Source organism: Danio rerio, chromosome 12 (genome assembly GCF_049306965.1).
Source record: "Danio rerio strain Tuebingen ecotype United States chromosome 12, GRCz12tu, whole genome shotgun sequence".
In the NCBI taxonomy this organism is placed as follows: domain Eukaryota; kingdom Metazoa; phylum Chordata; class Actinopteri; order Cypriniformes; family Danionidae; genus Danio; species Danio rerio.
In genome coordinates this window covers 20,638,808-20,656,646 of record NC_133187.1, presented here as the reverse complement: position 1 = coordinate 20,656,646, position 17,839 = coordinate 20,638,808, and the positions used below count along the sequence as shown (strand labels likewise).

General features: G+C 36.8%; 1 protein-coding gene across 2 annotated transcripts in view; it reads left to right on the top strand.

Moving 5' to 3' along the window:
- The first annotated feature begins 30 nt into the window (after positions 1–30).
- The window catches only part of chadlb (chondroadherin-like b), a 19,736-nt gene continuing 1,927 nt past the window's right edge, over positions 31–17,839 (top strand). The window contains 8 exon segments of one of the 2 annotated variants that reach the window (NM_001287080.1): positions 31–348; positions 452–506; positions 2,201–2,372; positions 5,285–5,479; positions 5,877–6,178; positions 11,737–12,235; positions 15,854–16,540; positions 17,157–17,323. In NM_001287080.1, coding sequence (NP_001274009.1) covers positions 2,211–2,372; positions 5,285–5,479; positions 5,877–6,178; positions 11,737–12,235; positions 15,854–16,540; positions 17,157–17,323 — 2,012 coding nt within the window. In that variant the 5' untranslated portion in view covers positions 31–348; positions 452–506; positions 2,201–2,210. 2 annotated transcript variants of the gene reach the window in all.

The following is a 17,839-nucleotide window of genomic DNA, read 5'->3' as shown; positions in this document are numbered from 1 at the left end:
TCTGATGTCTTTTTACTCTAAAGTCATGTTGCAGGTCATCTCTCACTCCATTGCGCTTTGACCATAAATGCCCCGAGTTCACTCAGCCTTGAGACGAACCTTTCAGGCGATTTTTCTCAGTATTTTGATTCTGGAAGAAATACAGGCGTTGATCCCTATGCGCTGAACCTTTTCTCCTGCAGTAGTTTATTTATGAGAGACTGATGGCCGACCTGAGAACAGTGCGCGTCTTTGTGTGAAGCCGAGCTGCGGTCTCCACTCGCCTGAGGCTCGACGCGCATATTTCACACTTGGAAAAAATATGATTTTCGGCTGTTCGTTCGCAGTCCATAAGATGTAAAGTCTTCTGTAAGTACCTTCAACATATTACTTCTTCAAGATTTATACTTTTTCTCGTATACGGTTGTATTTTATTAGTGCTTTTATGACGGAGCAATTCCTGCGTCCTCAGAACTTCTGTTTTCATTTGACGGATATTACTGAACGAAGACTAACCTTCGTGTAAGGTAGGAAACATTTTAGGATTTATGTTGTTTGTTTTAAATTGTAAAATTAATTCATGTTAATTTATAACCCCATGTCATTTAACTGGCTTTGGTCAGTGTTACAAAAATATTTTCCTATTTATCTCAACGGGTTTTTTTTTTTGTCAGAAGCAGGACGTGTATGGAGATGAATAGTTTTATTTTTTTTAATTAATTCAGAACTGAAGGTTTTATCATTTACTCCATCTTTACTTCGTTTTCTGTTGAACACAAAACAAGAGACTTTGAAAAATGTCTGAAACCTTGACTTCCATTGATTGAGCAATTCCAGCGTTATGGATGTGACATTTGCAGTAAAAACTCAAAACATAAATGCACAGAGAAAGTATATGTTAACATTATATAGAAACATCCATTTAGCCTATATTTTCCAAAACAACTAACCACAGAGTAGAGGGAACGGAAAAATATCAATCTGTTTTTTTTTTTTTTTTTTTTAATGAGGGAAATTAATAAATCAAGGCTACCTTATGGATGCGATCAAAAAGTTTGCGAGATTACAGTTCTGTTAATTAAACTGCACAACCCAAAACAACAATACTTATCAAAGAGATAGGAGTTGGCTCATTATAGATCAAAAAATCTTATTATATTTTACATTTTTGTATTATGAGGACAAAGCTTGTTAAATTGCCACTTCGTAAAAATTGCCACTTGTGTGACTGTTGTAAATCAAATTTAATTGTTTAAAAACATTGACAGACGTTTTTGAGAATTTTTAAAGTAGGCCTAATACTTGCTTACACACACAATCAAATAGGAAAAAAAAACGTAGAAACGTTTGGCTATTTTGGCATTTGCAGTTGCTCAATGAAAGTCAATGTTTAGCAGTTCCATTCTTCAAAATATTTTTGGTGCCCAAAAGAGTGAGAAAGTCAAAGGTTTGGAAATAATGGTATGGTAAGTGATCATTTTACAATAACTGTCCCTTTAACAAAGCTGTCATTGGAGTTGTACTTTTGTAATTTATGTATTTATACTATTTATTATATACCAGAACCAAGCTAAACTAAATGAAAATCACAACTAGCTGAAAAAAAATAATTTGAAGTAAATTTAATTTCAAGTAATAAAAAAGCTTTAGTTTCTTTTAAGTTGTAAAAACCCTGATTCTTTTAAACAATACATCTGATCAGTGATTGATTTATTCAGATTAATTTCAAACTATTTTTCATCAAAATGAATTACAAGTGCTCTTTGGTTTTCTTTATTTTCAATATTCTATCTTTTACGATAAATCAGTATAGCTCTGTGTTCACATATTTTTTCAGTCTGACAAAACTATTTAGAGGGGTTTTGAATACAGCACACACTTGCATAAATATACATTTGTCACAAAATATTAAAAGAAAGATCACTGTTTTAAACAGCAATACTCGATTTCACATTGGAGTTTGCTCCTGAAGTGCTTGTTTTGACGTTTAGTTGTGAGGCAGGGAAGGAGTTGCATTCAACCATAAATTATATGAATGCTTTCAGTCCGGCCAGTTCAAGCATACCAGCAGAGCTCAACACACTAAATTCCTTAAATCATGCAGCACTGGCAATCTAAGCTGGCATAAATGAAAGCTTTTCTTATAAAATAATGTAAAATCTTATGTTAAGAGGTAAATTTGGTGTTTTTTTGTGTGTCACAAATCTTTTGTTTCATGTAGAAAGGACAAAATGGGTAGCATTCCGACCTGGCCAGTTATAATATTGTTTGCCCTGAAGATTCATACAGCGCTGTCGGCCAAATGCCCAAAAGTCTGCGTTTGTGACAGCATCCAGCTCACCATTGCTTGTGTCAACAAGAATCTCACAGAGGTTCCACCTACCATTGATGAGGTAACCTGTGCAACACACTAATAGCCTTTTTTTTTTGCTTTATTGCATAACAATGATGTAAACAGAGTGGTGCAAGCATTGACTAATTTAAAATGGTGTCTTCAGTTAAATAGTACAATAAGTACAATCTGTTATAAACAACTCTAAAAATTCTTGTGCAGCATAAACTTGCCAAGACCTTTTATTATTAAAGGTGCAGTAGGCGATTGTCTTCAGAAATATTTCCTGTTGTGCTAATTAAAAGTCTCTTTACATTCCAATAGTAACGATTAATGTAAATGATCTAAATGTATTTATATGTATTTTTATATTCTAGGAAAGGCATAAGACAAAAACACATTTATCCATTTAAATAGTGTCAGGCAGGCTGACAATTCCCTTAAATCTGATAAGTAACAAAATTGTCTGTAAATAAATGTAGATTTGTACAACTGCTCACCCATTCATGCAGATCCACAGCTAGTTCTTGCACACATGCCGCGGTCACATGCACATGAAAGAGTGACAGAAGTAATAACAAGTGCTGTTCAGCCACTGAAATCTTTCAGCGAAAGATTGCGTGACGTAATGTAGAGTTTTATTTAGTTTAATAGCAAGACATCAGTAAATCGTACTATTCCACCTAGCCTGCTTTAGGTGAAGTTTACTGTGGTTTCATATTTTGAACAATGACAACCTGTGACGCGGCCCCTATCCGCTTGTTAAGTGGTGACGTGTTTGTGACGTATGTATACTGTTTCCGGGTCCAAGCCGCCATTCATTTGAGTGGAGAAATCATTTGTTTATGATCGCGTTTTATTCCTATTACACATTAACCCACATAGCAAAATTTCTCTGACCCAGCTCTGGCCCACACAATCAGGTTTTGCTTGGCCCACATGCCGCAGTGAATTACGGTACATGACTGGACCAAATTTGGCTTCCAGACAAGGGCCAAACACGGACCATATCTGGGCCAAGTCTCAGCCAAGTTAATAACTCATAACTGGGCCTAAACTGGGCCAGATAGGTTGGTGTGTCACGATTGCAATGAAATTGATAAACCCATGGAGTGATGCGCTTTAGGCACACTATGGGCACGCTTTTTCTCAAAGTGACCTGATTGGTAGAATTTTTTTTCTTTACTCAAAAATTATTTTAGTGTATTTTAAATTTGGGTCAAGACTGGCCAAACTTACATGGCCCACTTATCAAATTTTTAAATCTGGGCCAAATACTACGTTTTTCATCTGGCCCAAATCTTCTGTGCCGCCTTAAAAACGGTGCCGCCTCTGCCAAACCCGGGCCATGTTTGGCCCACATGCTGTATGCCAGTGCCGGATGAATGCCTGCTGTGCCAGCTTTTTGCCAAATCTGGGCCAGAATTCTTTGCTACTAGGGAAAGTTAATTTTACATAAAGTCATAGTGTACACAACAATCTCTGGGCTTGCTGCATAACAAATACCAAAATTTTAACAATTTATAAAAACAATTAATTAATTTCTGGCCATCGGATATTAGGCATGGACATATATATTGCGATCGTGACTTTCGAAAGTATTAAATCGCTTTGTAAACATTTATTATTACCATTTCTTGAATCTTCCCATTCAGTTGAATAGAGCGCTTGGACCCAGAAACCGCTCCGCGTGACGTCACACTTAACAAGTGGATATTGTTTACCATGCTACTGTAAATATTCAGTCTGAATTAGCATGTAAGTATAGCTTACTAATGCGTGTAATTCTGGCACCATCGACCAACCACTAAGCATACAGTAGTCACTTTAGGACAAAGCGCGTGAGAGTGAGAGACCAGCGGTTCTTGCATGCATGAAATATTGCACATTATGACGTTTTGCTTGCTACACAACTGAAAACGTGCTAGATATAATACAGTTTTTCATTCAGAATTGTAGTATTATTAAGTTTTTTACCTGGCGAATGAGATGATCTAGTGGGTTATCTACTGTCATCTTTAATGTGTGCATTTGTGATTTCAGGAGGTGTGGATTTTGGACAGCAGGGAAGTGACTGTGTTTCAAAGATATTATGCTAACAGATAGCATTTAGGCAGATCAACTACTGCATCTTTAACTCAAATCCGTATCTCTGCAAAACTTGTGTAGTATGACAACCTCAACTTGAGGTACCTGACAATCTGGCAAAGTGCCACTAAGTGGTCAGGAAGTTAAAAATGTTTAAAAATTACAAGATTAGTCTTGTTAGATTCAGAGCAAGATACTGAGTCAAACTTTATTCAATTCCTACACCCCCCCATGTCATCCAGTTTTAAACTTGGCCTACGATGCTATGACTCATTTATATATTGTTTTTAAACCAGGTGTGTCTTTAACACATCTGCCCTCGACATACTCCTAAATGATCTGCTAATAGCCTTTGGTGATTTTGACTGGTCTTGATGGATTCCTTGCATCATGTTGAGAATATTGATGACTTGTATTAATAAATTATGCCATAGTCGATTCCCCAATCCCCATCCGCGATTTTCACCAAATTTCATTTAGATCATCATACAATAATTTAGGCAAATATTTATAAAATTATACATCAACAGATAAAATGATTTTCACTTTTCAAATTTGCTGCCATTATGCTGAACTTCATCTGAGGCTCTGTCTTTGCATTTCTTACAAAACGTTAACCTTAAAATGGCCAGTTTATATCAATTTGATAACTGCACCATCTGTTGATCAGAAGTGATAACCCATTATCTAGTGCGTGTGTTCATAAAATGATCAGCCATTTTGCCTATTATCATCCCAAAACGTCTGTTGTCTCAATTTTCTATGTCAGGCTTAGCTGCTCATCCAGCCTCTATTGTGCTTGGTTGCGTACATGTCTTAATTACTGCTTGCAGCTACATTATTATTTGCATTGTTTTAATGGTCTGGTGTGTGTATATCTATCAGATAACTGTGAAACTGGACCTGCGAGGAAATGACCTGCAGGAGCTTCCTACAGGGGCGTTCGCGCACACACCGTACCTCACACACCTGTCTCTACAGAATAGCAACATCCGACGAGTGCGGGAAGGAGCCTTTAGAAAACTTGGCCGACTGGTTTTACTCAACCTGGCCAACAACAAGATTGAGATCCTTTACCAGGTTAGACACAACATATTAGTCTTATAGCTGTAACTTCAACGTAAAGGAATAGTTCACCAAAAAAGGAAAATTCTGTCATCATCTACTCACCTTTTACTTGTTTGAAACCTTTATGAGTTTCTTTCTTCTGCTGAACACAAAGGAAGATATTGTGATGAAAGTTGGACATCTGTAACCATTGACATTCATGGTATTTGTTTTTTCTAGTATGTAAGTCAATTGTTTTAGGTTTCCAACTTTCTTCAAAATATCTTCCTTTGTGTTCAACAGAAAAAGAAATGAATATAGGCCTGTAGGCACTTGAGAGTGAGTAAATACTGAGGAAATGTAATTTTTGGTGAACTATCCCTTCAATCTATGCATACATCCTTAAAATGTTCTCTCCTTTTCAATCTAGGAGTCATTTGATGGTCTTTCCTCACTAAAGCAGCTGATTATTGACCGGAACAGAGTGGAGGAGATCCAGCCTGGAGCTTTTTCACAGCTGGGCTTTCTCAACCTCCTGTCCCTCACACACAACCAACTGGTGTACATCCCTAACATGGCGTTCCAGGGTTTGCAGAACATTAAATGGCTACGTCTCAGCCACAATTTCATCAATTATCTGGCAACAGAGGCATTTGCTGGCCTCTTTACTCTTACCAGGTTGAGCCTGGATAACAACGAACTGCAGTTTTTCCCCACTGAGACCATGACGCGGTGAGCCTAAAGACAGCTTAATTCCAAGTTTAATACAAGATATTGCATTAGATGTTATGAACGAACAATGAAACATGATTTTTATATAGTCCTTTTAGAAAAATTCTTAATTTTAAATAAGTTAAGAACTCACAGTAAAAGGATTTAAAAAATCAACACATTTCTAACCATAATAGTTTAAATAACTTATTTCTAATAACAGATTTATTTTATCATTGCCATGATGACAGTAAATATTATTTTACTAGATATTTTTTGAGAAACTTCTATACAATTTAAAGTGGCATTTAAAGGTTTAACTAGGTTAGTTAGGTTAACTAGAAGGGGTGCATTTCCCAAACAACGACGTTACTCACGGCTGACGGCTGACTCACGGTACGATGGATCGTTTGGGAAAAGAACTATGTAATGACGAGTGTTTCCTAAAATCCCTAGTTTCTCTGTCGCAGATTCTTCGCTTGAACCACGTTATTTATAACATAAAACGCCCATAATGATGCTCTAAAGTGTTTGGACTTACTTACTTACTTACTTCTTTTAAGAAAAACCCATAATTTCTTCATGCAAATTAAATTGTTTTACACGCACACGCATTTAAAATAAAATCCAATATTAGATTTGGTAAAAACATGCACTCGCTTTCCATATTAACTGAAATATATGTAAATGGCACATAGGGCCTATGTTTGCTTTACTAATATTATTGAAAAGTTGAACATTACATATTCTATTCCAAAACATAAAATCACTTGCAAAAGCTAACACATATTCCAATATCATATCATATCAATAAATAAATAATGAAGCTATTTATTATAAAATGAAATGTAATATTTATTATTTATTAGAAATGAAAAAAACATACTTTAATAATGATATTAATGATGATGATGATGGAGATGATAATAATAATTATATTAATTATTATTATTATATTTTTAAGTAGGATATTGTTTATGTATTTTTATTTTTTGAAAAGTCTACTTTTACAATTTGATACATGCAAACCACTGCAGAAATGTTCTAACCAGCAGCCCCATGTCATATACAGCAGGGGTTCCCAAACTTTTCAGTCCGCGACCCCCAAAATGACAATGCCAGTGACTCGTGACCCCCAATATTCTCTAAGGTGGTGGTTATAAATACAGAAACCTTGTATGCAATGACGTGCACAAACACACCAATAGACCCAAGTCTATTCTTTGGTTTTTTTAATGTATGTCAGTGCTGTAAATGGGCTAGAAAGTTTAACCTGGTGTTACAAAATCTGCTGCATCTGACAGTATTGCTGTGTCTTTAGTATAATGTAATTACCCGAGAAGTCACAATCCAATAGAACTAGTAACTATAAGCTACTATAGTAACTATATAGTTTATAGTAACTATAAACAACTATTTTTTTCTCTTCAGTAGATTATTGATAAAATACAGTAAGTCTTAAGGTTTCATAAAAATTAATTGATTTTTGAAAATCACCAGGCGACCCCCCCTTCATTGTCCCGTGACCCCTCGGGGGGTCCCGACCCCCACTTTGAGAATCTCTGATATACAGTACAGATACTTAATAAATAATCCACTATAAATTAAAAGCATTAACGTATGCTTTTTGTTTTCACAAGCTTTGGAGACGTAACATAAATTCCGCTTTTAAATAACAGGTCACCTATAGCTTTCGTCATGAGGCTGTGTTCAAAATGACATCTATGTTGTTAAAGTGCACTGCGAAGGGAGCACAATTGTTAACATGAAGGTCGCTAAAACTGAACTGTAAAAATAGTTTGAAAGCAAATTACAACTAAGAGAGATAACCTTAATGCTTTTTAAATTTTTAAAAATTTTCCAATTTTGAATGTTAAAATGTTTTAAATGAATAGGGCATAGGGGGGATAAGTGGGAATAGAACACAGCCAGGAACTATGTTCCTAACTACAGCTCCAGAGCAGTAGTTGTGAGTGCTCAAGTTTCAAATAATGATGGTTTGTTCTGTAGACTTTCAAAAAATATATAGCATAAAGGGGCTACTCATTTTGGCCTTAAAATGTTTTTTAAAGAATAAATTAAATAATTAATTTAAACATCATTTGGTAAATAATTAAAAAAGAAATAAAGATTCAAGAGGGGCTAATAATTCTGACTTCAACTATATATTTTGGTTCTGTCCTAAGACGTGTAGGCCTACTTAACATGTCTGAATTTACTATAAAAGCTGACCTCACAGAATAGTTTACATATGTTTGACTACTGCTCTAATACAATATAAATCTTCCATGTCCTGTATATTTTGTGGTATTCAAGCATCTTCTGCGTAATTGAACACTTTTCTATAGGGAATGTGTGATTTTGAGATTCATCTTTTCACAGTGAGGACAGTTGAGGGACCATGCTTTTTACAAACATAAAAGTATTAACTTATGCCCAAGAAAGCAACACAGTGCATTACAGGATGATGAGGATAATGATGATATTTTTGTCAATCTTCAAGTATTTTCATATAATTCTGCCTCTCTGATGCTACATAAAATACTTACAGGCTCAGCACAATTTATTGCAGTCACTTAATCCAAAAAGTTACAACTTGTGCCATACATGTAAACATGTGTTATATTTCGCTAGTTACACTAAACTGTAAACTGTATTTAATTCTTTAGTAATTGTGAGAAAAAAGTATTAAAAATTCTTAAGATTAATTGTTACCCATTGTTTTTGTGGAGGGTGGTGTCAAAATATTTTTAAAACACTGACCTAAATTAGTCAATTCTTTAAAAAACGCCATTGCTCATTCTTAGTTCATAATACTTCATTCATTAACTAATATTAACATTGTTGTTGTAAATATAAAATCTTCTTAAACACTTAAGTGTTAAAATGTGTTGTCTGTGACACAAAATATTTCTAAATAAAAATAATGTTCCTAAATTGTTTGCATTTAAATTCCTTTGACATACTTTTCTTATCATAAATATCTTATTACAAAAATAACAGTAAGTACAAGAATGTGCATGACAAAAATCGAAAGATGCCTTTTGATTTCATCTTCAAAGAAAATAGATATATTTTGCATTATGATCAATTTTAGAAGTCGGTGAAACTTTATTTTAAGACAATTATTACTATTAATAAATCATAACTATGACTTTTAGCTCAATAAACTCCTAATTAGCTGATTATTAAGCTGTTGGTGGGTTTGGGTATTAGGTTAGATTAGAGATGTAGAATATGATCATGCTGAATATATGTACTTTATACAATTGTTAATAGTGAGAATTGATCATTAAAGGGCATCTATGATGAAAATCATCTTTTGTCAGCTTATAGGACAGAACTGTGTGTAGGTATAGTGTGTTCATAGTCATATTGAAGTGATATAAAGACAATAGTCTCTTTTTAAATTTCCTAACTTTAAAATAGGATCTAAATCCCTCTCATTTTGAGGGCCAACTTGACGTAGAAGTGCAGTTTCTCCACACACCGAATTGATTGACAGCCCCAAATTAACATGCCTCCATAGTAACTCATGTAATAATATCAACAAAACAGGACGTGCGCAAACTAACTGGTATTAAAAGATCTGTTGAGCTCGCTGTGATTATCAAGCATTATCAAATGTGATCAAGAATGAGTTTTGCAAGTTTAAAACGCTTTTAAAACGGTGCATAATTGTAATGAATTACAGCGATTTTACGCTTATAGAAGAAGATGCTTCAATCCTGTTTGTGGATGTTAAATCAGGTTTATTTTGTACATTAACATAATAATATTCGCTGCTGTATGAATATCCATTGTGTATCCTCTATCCTGTCACATATGCCATGCAAAAACAGTGCAAAGATAAACGCGTGCGCTGTGTGTGTGCCTGTGTGAGTGTGTGCGTGAATTTTGTAATGGCTATGGGCTCTATTTTGAAGATCCATGTGCAAAGTGCAGAGCGCAAACGCATTAAGGGCATGTCAGAATCCACTTTTGCTAATATAAGGACGGAAAAATTCACTGGCGCATGGTTTAAAAGGGTCAAGCTTATTTTCTAATTTAGTTATAGGTGTGCTTTGAGAATAAATCAATCAAAGTTTCATCTCCCATTCCTTTTAAGAGCCAGTTGCGTTGCGTCATAGCGAATTTGATATTTACATGACGGACTTCGTAAGTGAACAAACTGAGCATTTCACTAGCAAGTGAACAGTTAAATGGAGCATCTACAACGCGAGAATGAGAGATGAGCCTCCTCATTATTTAGGCCTACTTTCACTTTTACTCTCATGGATTGGGAAACTTTGTACAGACAGACATCAATTAGTCTACACATAATAAGTTTTTTAAGCGCAAAGATTAGTAAAGCGCAAAGATTAGTTTCAAAACAATTTCTAAATTCAGTTCTAATTGCCAGCAAACAAATAAATGAACAATAATAACACGAAGTGTGTTAAAAAAAACTGAGTTGTATCCAAATACACATGCTATGCCCCATATGGTCTAAAACCTGACAGGGCAAAACAAGCAAATCTAAGCTTGTTTTTAATAAAACAAATATAAATATGGATATAATAAATAATACTGCTAATAATAATATTATACAAAAGCAAATTATCACGAATAAAATGAAAAAGCCCCCCGAGATGAAGAAGGCATGATAGTATGATTTTGTATTTATTTAGGCTAGAAAATAATGTTTTGTATTATTTAATCCTTTATATTTATATCCTATATATATATCCTTATTATATCCTATATATCCTTATTTTAATTCTTTTTCAAATGTAAAGATATTTGCGTATTGTTCGACATCTTGTGTGTATTAAGCAGTGTGTAAGCGAGGCGCACTACTAACGCGCTCTGCACTGGATGATAGACCGGCTTTGTTCTGGTCTATAGAACAGACTATTATAGTTTCTCGAAATAGCAACGCGCCTCCTATTTTAGACTAAAACGCCTATGGGCGCACATATGAGCGCAAATGCATTTGCTATTTAAACAGCATGGCGCAAAAAAACAACTCTTGCACCAAGCTGAAACTAGCAAACAACTATTCCGTCGCGCCTTGCGCCACATTGCACCGGGTGTATTATAGGGCCCATTGTGTGTGACTCATCAATCTCGTCGACTCATTAACTAAACAAATACATCCAATAATCATTGGGAAAGTTCTTACTGTAGTATTTCTCACAAACGTTTTGTGAGATCTGCTTCCTTCCTGTCTGTCACTGTGCTGTTTATCTGACACAGCTGAGGCGGAGATTGAGGCACACTCAGACAGACACGTCTGATAAAAGGCAAAGGTGACAAAAACAGCCACATTGTGTTTAGAGCGAAAAAATATAATGTTTTGAAAGCTATACTAAATAATCTGATGGGTGTTTTTAGCTGAAACATTACAGACACATTCTGGAGACACAAGAAACTTATCTTAAATCTTGAAAAAGGGGTAAAGTAGATGCCCTTTAATGTAAAGATTGACCTAGAATTTTTTTTTATTATGTAAAGCTACCGGCTCTAAATGGACTAAACTGTAAATAATTGTTTTTTGCCCTCATTTCCTCCCTCTCATCCTCTATCCATTTCTGCAGACTTTCAGAAGTAACTCGTTTAGAGCTGAGCTTCAACCCCATGACGTACCTCGGAGAGGAGTCTGTGTCGATGCTGAAGCTCACTCACCTCCTCCTGGACCACAACTCCCTGCAGGACTTTTCAAATGCCGCTATTCTTCTGTCTCCCCGTCTCACTCATCTCGACTTGAGCCACAACCAGCTGCGCATCCTGCAGCCAATGGCCCCCGGGTCTCCCAAACTGACCCGGCTCAATCTGGCAGGAAACCCCATCTACTGCAGCTGTTACCTGCGGCCCCTGCGTGAGTGGGCCACACGGGAGCGTGTTCGTCTGGGTGGGACATGTGGAGGCCCAGCGCATCTGTCCGGTGAGAATCTGGAAGTGGTGCAGCCTGTCAATCTGCGCTGTCTGAGTCAAGAGGCCATGCTGAAGGCTGAGCTGGAGGAGCAGGTGCTGCCTGCACTGCCCACAACACCATCGCCAAAGAAAGGCAAATGTCCAGCCAACTGTGCATGTGAGGTGAGGAAAAACACCTGAAAAGTCTTTTCTTTTTCTTTCTGATTAATTAATTATTTTTATTTAAAAAAATACGATTACTTGCCTAGATTGTTTTATGATGGACATGTTTTTAATTTCTGTACAAAATGAATTGGAATATTTTATGACAAGCATAATAACAACGACACAATTTCATACTAAAGGCAAAATAATAAAAATACGTAGATTGTCAGTAGTGTACATGAATGTTATGTAAATATTTTTATGATTAGGATATAAATCTTATAAAATTATACATATACATACACAGTGGGGATTGAAAGTTTGGGCACCCCATGTAAAGATCTGTATTAATGTGCATAAAGAGGGAAAAATCTCCTAAAGGCATCAAGTTACAGATTAGACATTATTATAATGTAAAAAAAAAAGTTAGATTTCTTTCCAACATTTACACTTTCAAAATAACAGAAAACAAAAAATGGCGTCTGCAAAAAGTTTGGGTGCCCTGCAGTTTTAATATCTTGTACTGCCCCCTTTGGCAAATATCACAGCTTGCTAATGCTTTTTGTAGTCAGCCAAGAGGGTTTTATTTCTTGTTTGAGGTATCTTTGCCCATTTTTTCTTATAAAAGTCTTCCATTTCTTTGAAATTTTTTTTTGTCTGTCATGCACTGCTCTTTAAGGTTTATCCATAGATTTTCAACTATGTTGAGGTCAGGAGATTGTGACGGCCATGGCCAAACCTTCAGTTTACGCCTCTTGATGTAATCCACCATAGATTTTGAGGTGTGTTTAGAATCATTATCCATTTGTAGAAGCCATCCTCTCTTTAATTTTAGCTTTTTCACTCATGGCATCAAGTGACCATTCAAAATTTGCTGAAATTTAATTGAATCCATTTTTCCTTCTACTTGTGACATGTTCCCTGTGCCACTGGCTGCAATATGACCCCAGAGCATGATTAATCCACGCCCATGCTCAACAATTGCTCATTCGTACCAAAAGGTTTTATTTTAACCTCATCAGTTCACAAAACTTGTTTCCAAAATGCATCAGGCTTCTCTACATGTTCATTTTCAAAGTTCAAACGCTATTTTTTATGGTTAAGGACATAGAAGATTTTTTTTTTTTTTTCTGATGACTCTTTTGACTAAAGACCATATTTGAACAAGTATCTCTTTACAGTGGAATAGTGTACCACATCTCCAGTGTCTGCCAGATCTTTCTGGAGGGGTCATGCAGTCAAACGTAGGTTTTAACTTTTAAGTTTTTAGGTTCTAACTTTTCTCACAATCCTGCAAGCGGTTCTGTCTGATGTTTTTCCTGGTCCTTCAGATCTAGCTTTAGCTTCCCCTGTTCCTAATGACTGCCATTTCATAATTACATTCCGAACAGAGGATATTGGCATCTGAAAACGATTTTCTCTCTTCTTATACCTTTCCCCTACTTTGTAAGCATCAACTATTGTCAGTTAAAAGAACGTATGGTGCTGATTGTTAGGGCAAGGCCAGATGAGTCTGGGCATTTAAAACCTTTGAGATTGACATCACCTGGTCTTTCCAGACGATAATTGAGAACAATCCATGACACTGGCTGTTTCTCAATATGCGTTCTTCATCAGTCTTGCGTCCTCGTGTTCTCGTGCAACGTCATCATCAGCAGCCTAAGTTTAGTTCCAATACTCAAAACCGCAAGTACGGAGGACGCGTGAAACTTGCCGAATGTGTTCTTAATATCGAGGACGCACTGATGCAGACTTGAGCACCAAACTTGCTCTGGAAGTCCCAGAAGTCATTGCGACTGGAGGTGGGAAGCGCAGCATTTTATTTAGATTTATTATTAAAGTTCAGAGATGAAACTTATTTACCTCAGGAGTTTCCCTAAATGAAACGGTGAAAGTAAACATCAACATGAATATCTTAATAAAGGAATAAACACATTAAGGGTTGTTTGTTTGCTGAAATTCATATTAAAATCTGTTTTATTTATATTGTGCAACATTTATTTATAATGTTTTTATGCAAAGTATATATTCTAAAAAGGGGAAAAACAATAAATCGTTGTATGAAGGCTGTAATGTTTAAATAATTTGCCATTTAAAACGCGTGAAGGTCATGTGACCATCAGGAAGAACGCAGCATCTCAATTCTCAAAGGACGCGTTCTCTGCCCTCGCGGTCTCCTGAGTTCGTTCTTCCGAGGACACCTAGCAAGACCGGTATCCACAAGAACGCAAGTTCGTTCTCTGCGTTCTTGGAATTGAGAAACATCCACTGTCAGATCCCAGCTTTCCAAAGGGGGCAGTGGATGCTATAAGCTCTGCAGGGTGCCAAAACATTTGCAGATGTAATTTTTTGTTTTGTGTTTTTTTGAAAGTGTAAATGATGGAAATAAAATCTAACTTTTTTTGACATAGTATAAGAATGTCTAATCTGTAATTAGATGCCTTTTGGAGATTTTTCCTTAATAATTCTGCTTTTTGGTTACACTGTACCAGCCACTACTATGTGTATAGCACATTATTTATATATGTATGTATGTTGCCCCTTTAAGTGTTGCACCCTCAACCCCCCAGTGTGTGCGCTGTAGGTGTCTTTCTGCATGTGTGGGGAGAGGCAGAGAGGAGCTTGTGCGCTGCTCTTCCCCTAAAACGTCATGCTTTTACATATTGTTTACTTTTACTTTGTGTTTTGTATTATAATATTTCTTATTCCAAAGGAGGCTAATCATAATGGTTTGAGTCTGGGTCACACTTTACAATAAGGTTCATTAGTTAATGTTAAGTAAACTCATTGTAAAGTGTTTCCTGAGTCTGAATGCCATTTTTGTCTTTAAGCTCTTTTTTTACCCATTGGCTGTCCAGTGCAAAGCTGCTCAATTGGCGCCCCAACTGGGACAATTAAGACTCTTTGCACTGGATAGCCAATGGGAAAAAAGATCTTAAAGACAATTGATATTCAAAGTCAAACTTTTATGATTAGCCTCCTTCAGCATTGCTTATATACACCGACAAGGGCTTTGTGGTGGGTAGCGGTGTCGCCTCACAGCAAGAAGATCACTGGTTTGAGAATTGGCTGGGTCAGTTGGCATTTCTGTGTGGAGTTTGCATGTTCTCTCATGTTTGCATGGGTTTTCTCTGGGTCCTCTGGGTTCCCCCACAGTCTAAAGATATGCGCTATAGGTGAACTGGGCAAGCTAAATTGTCCGTAATGTATGTGTGTGAATGAAAGTGAATGCCGGTTTTCCAGTGATGGGTTGCAGTTGGAAGGGCATCCGCTGCTTAAAACATTTGCTGCATAAGTTGGTGGTTCATTCCGCTGTGGCAACCCCAGATTAATAAAGAGACTAAGCCAAAAAGAAAATGAATAAATGAATTTATTTAGTCATTATCTCTCTCTCACTCTCTGATACTAAATATTTTGTAAGTATCCACTTTTGACACAATTTTTTGGAATGTACTTCCTAAATAAAACCTTTTTTTATTCAGCTAAAATGAAGTACTAGAAGTTTTAGAAGTAGCAAAAGACTTAAAACTGAATAAACTATGCTAAAACTACTTATTCTTATTTAACAAAAATAAATAAAACAATATTAACAAATAACAGCAACAAACTTAATATTAACTCACATGCATCCTGCAGACTGAGAACCGCCATTCATCATGCGAAAATAAAGGCCACACCAAGATCCCTCGTGGATTTTCTCCAGACACACGCCTGCTGGACCTGCGGGGCAACCATTTCCACTACATCCCTGCAAACAGTTTTCCAGGCACAGCTGAAGTAGTTTCCCTTCATCTGCAACGCTGCAAGATTCACGATATAGAAGACGGAGCCTTCAGTGGTATGAAGAGTCTGGTCTACCTCTACCTCTCAGAAAATGACCTTACATCACTAACTCCCGAGGCATTCAAAGGTCTGCCCCATCTCACCTACCTCCATCTGGAGAAGAATCGTTTCACCCAGTTCCCCAAAGGAGCATTCAAGCTGTTGCCTGGCCTGCTGGCTCTGCACATGGAGAATAATGCCATCGCTAAACTGGAAACAGGGCTCCTGACAAGCGCTGAGAAACTGAGGGGTCTCTATCTCACTTCCAATGCCATCACAGCGGCAGCTCCCCAAGCTTTTAATCCTGCACCCGACTTGGAGACTCTTCATTTAGGCAGCAACAAATTGCAGGAGGTTCCAACTGAGGCCTTTTCCAAAGCCAGAAGCCTAGCAGAACTCAAGCTCTCCCATAACCCCATTCGCTGGATTGGAGCTGGAGCCTTTCAGCCAGTTGGCACCACACTTAGACATCTATACCTTGATCATATGGGCTTAGAAAAGGTAAGGAAAGTTTCTAAAACTCCAAGAATACCCAAGTGGTGCTCACTGCAGAGCCATTTGGGAAGAGCTGAGCTCCAGCGAGGGGGAGCTTGAGCTATCGCTTCTCCTTTCTTGCACTTCTTCTACGAGTGATGTCACTGGGGGTAGGGTTAGGGGTGGGGTTGGTGTACGCATTAAAACAGCTTATAGGAGGAGGAGCGAGAGCTCATGCTCCCCCTCGCTGGAGCTCAGCTCTGCTCAAATGGCTCTGCAGCGAGCAGTGTCTCAGAATACCAAACCCTGTTTAAATTTACAGTTTATTTTGTTTTCCTTTAGGTGAACAATTTCTCTGTGTATATTAATTCACTGAAAAACAAATGTTTGTTTTAGTAATCTTCAGTCAAAGTCTGACTATTTGCTTCAGCGTTTTTTTTTTTTGACATCAGTTGAAGGCTTTAGCCACCATAATCTTAACCATGCCCCTTGTACTGTTAGTTTGATACAAGAAAGCCCCGCCACCCACTCAATGTTCTGTTTCAGTTAGAAGTACATAAACATACTGAAATGAGTGTCTCAGCAATTTCTGCTTCACACAAGCTTTAATGTCTCTTATCTCAGTCTCTCTCTTTTTTTGAAGGTATCTACAGATTTTCTAGCAGGACTGGGGTCTGGTCTGAGGAGTCTGCTTCTTGAAGGGAACCAGCTCGAGGAGCTGCCTGACTTGAGTCCACTCACAGGACTCGAGGTCATAAACTTGGCAGAGAATCCACTGCTCTGCGACTGTCCACTGTTACCTCTTCGCAAGTGAGTTTTGCTCAAGTATATTTTTATTTATTTATTTAATTTCTTTTTTTGGCTTGTTAAAACACGGGTTATGGAATTTCTGGAATATCATGGATTATTGAAAAGGTTCCAGACATTTAAAGTCAAGGAGTTTATATTTTCAGAGAATATCAGGAATTTTTGTTACTTTACATTTTAGTTCCTGTTAATCAAATTGTCATTTTTCTTCACCCTCATGTTTGATGCCCAGTTTCAAGCAATATTTCAGCTCCATTTTATTTTTTTGATGCTTCTCAATTGACAAAAACTTAAATCAAATCCAGTCACTGGTCTAACATGCCAGAATAATAAAAATGGCTTCAAAATGACCCCTTTAAAGACTGGGTGTTGAAATGTTCATTGAGCGGAAGTTCTGTCAGAGGTCAAAGCAGATTTGTTCAAGCTTATAGAAAGGCAACAGTAACTCAAATAAACAGACATTACAACTGAGATCTGTAAAATAACATCTTTGAATGCACAACATCTCGAGTTACAGCA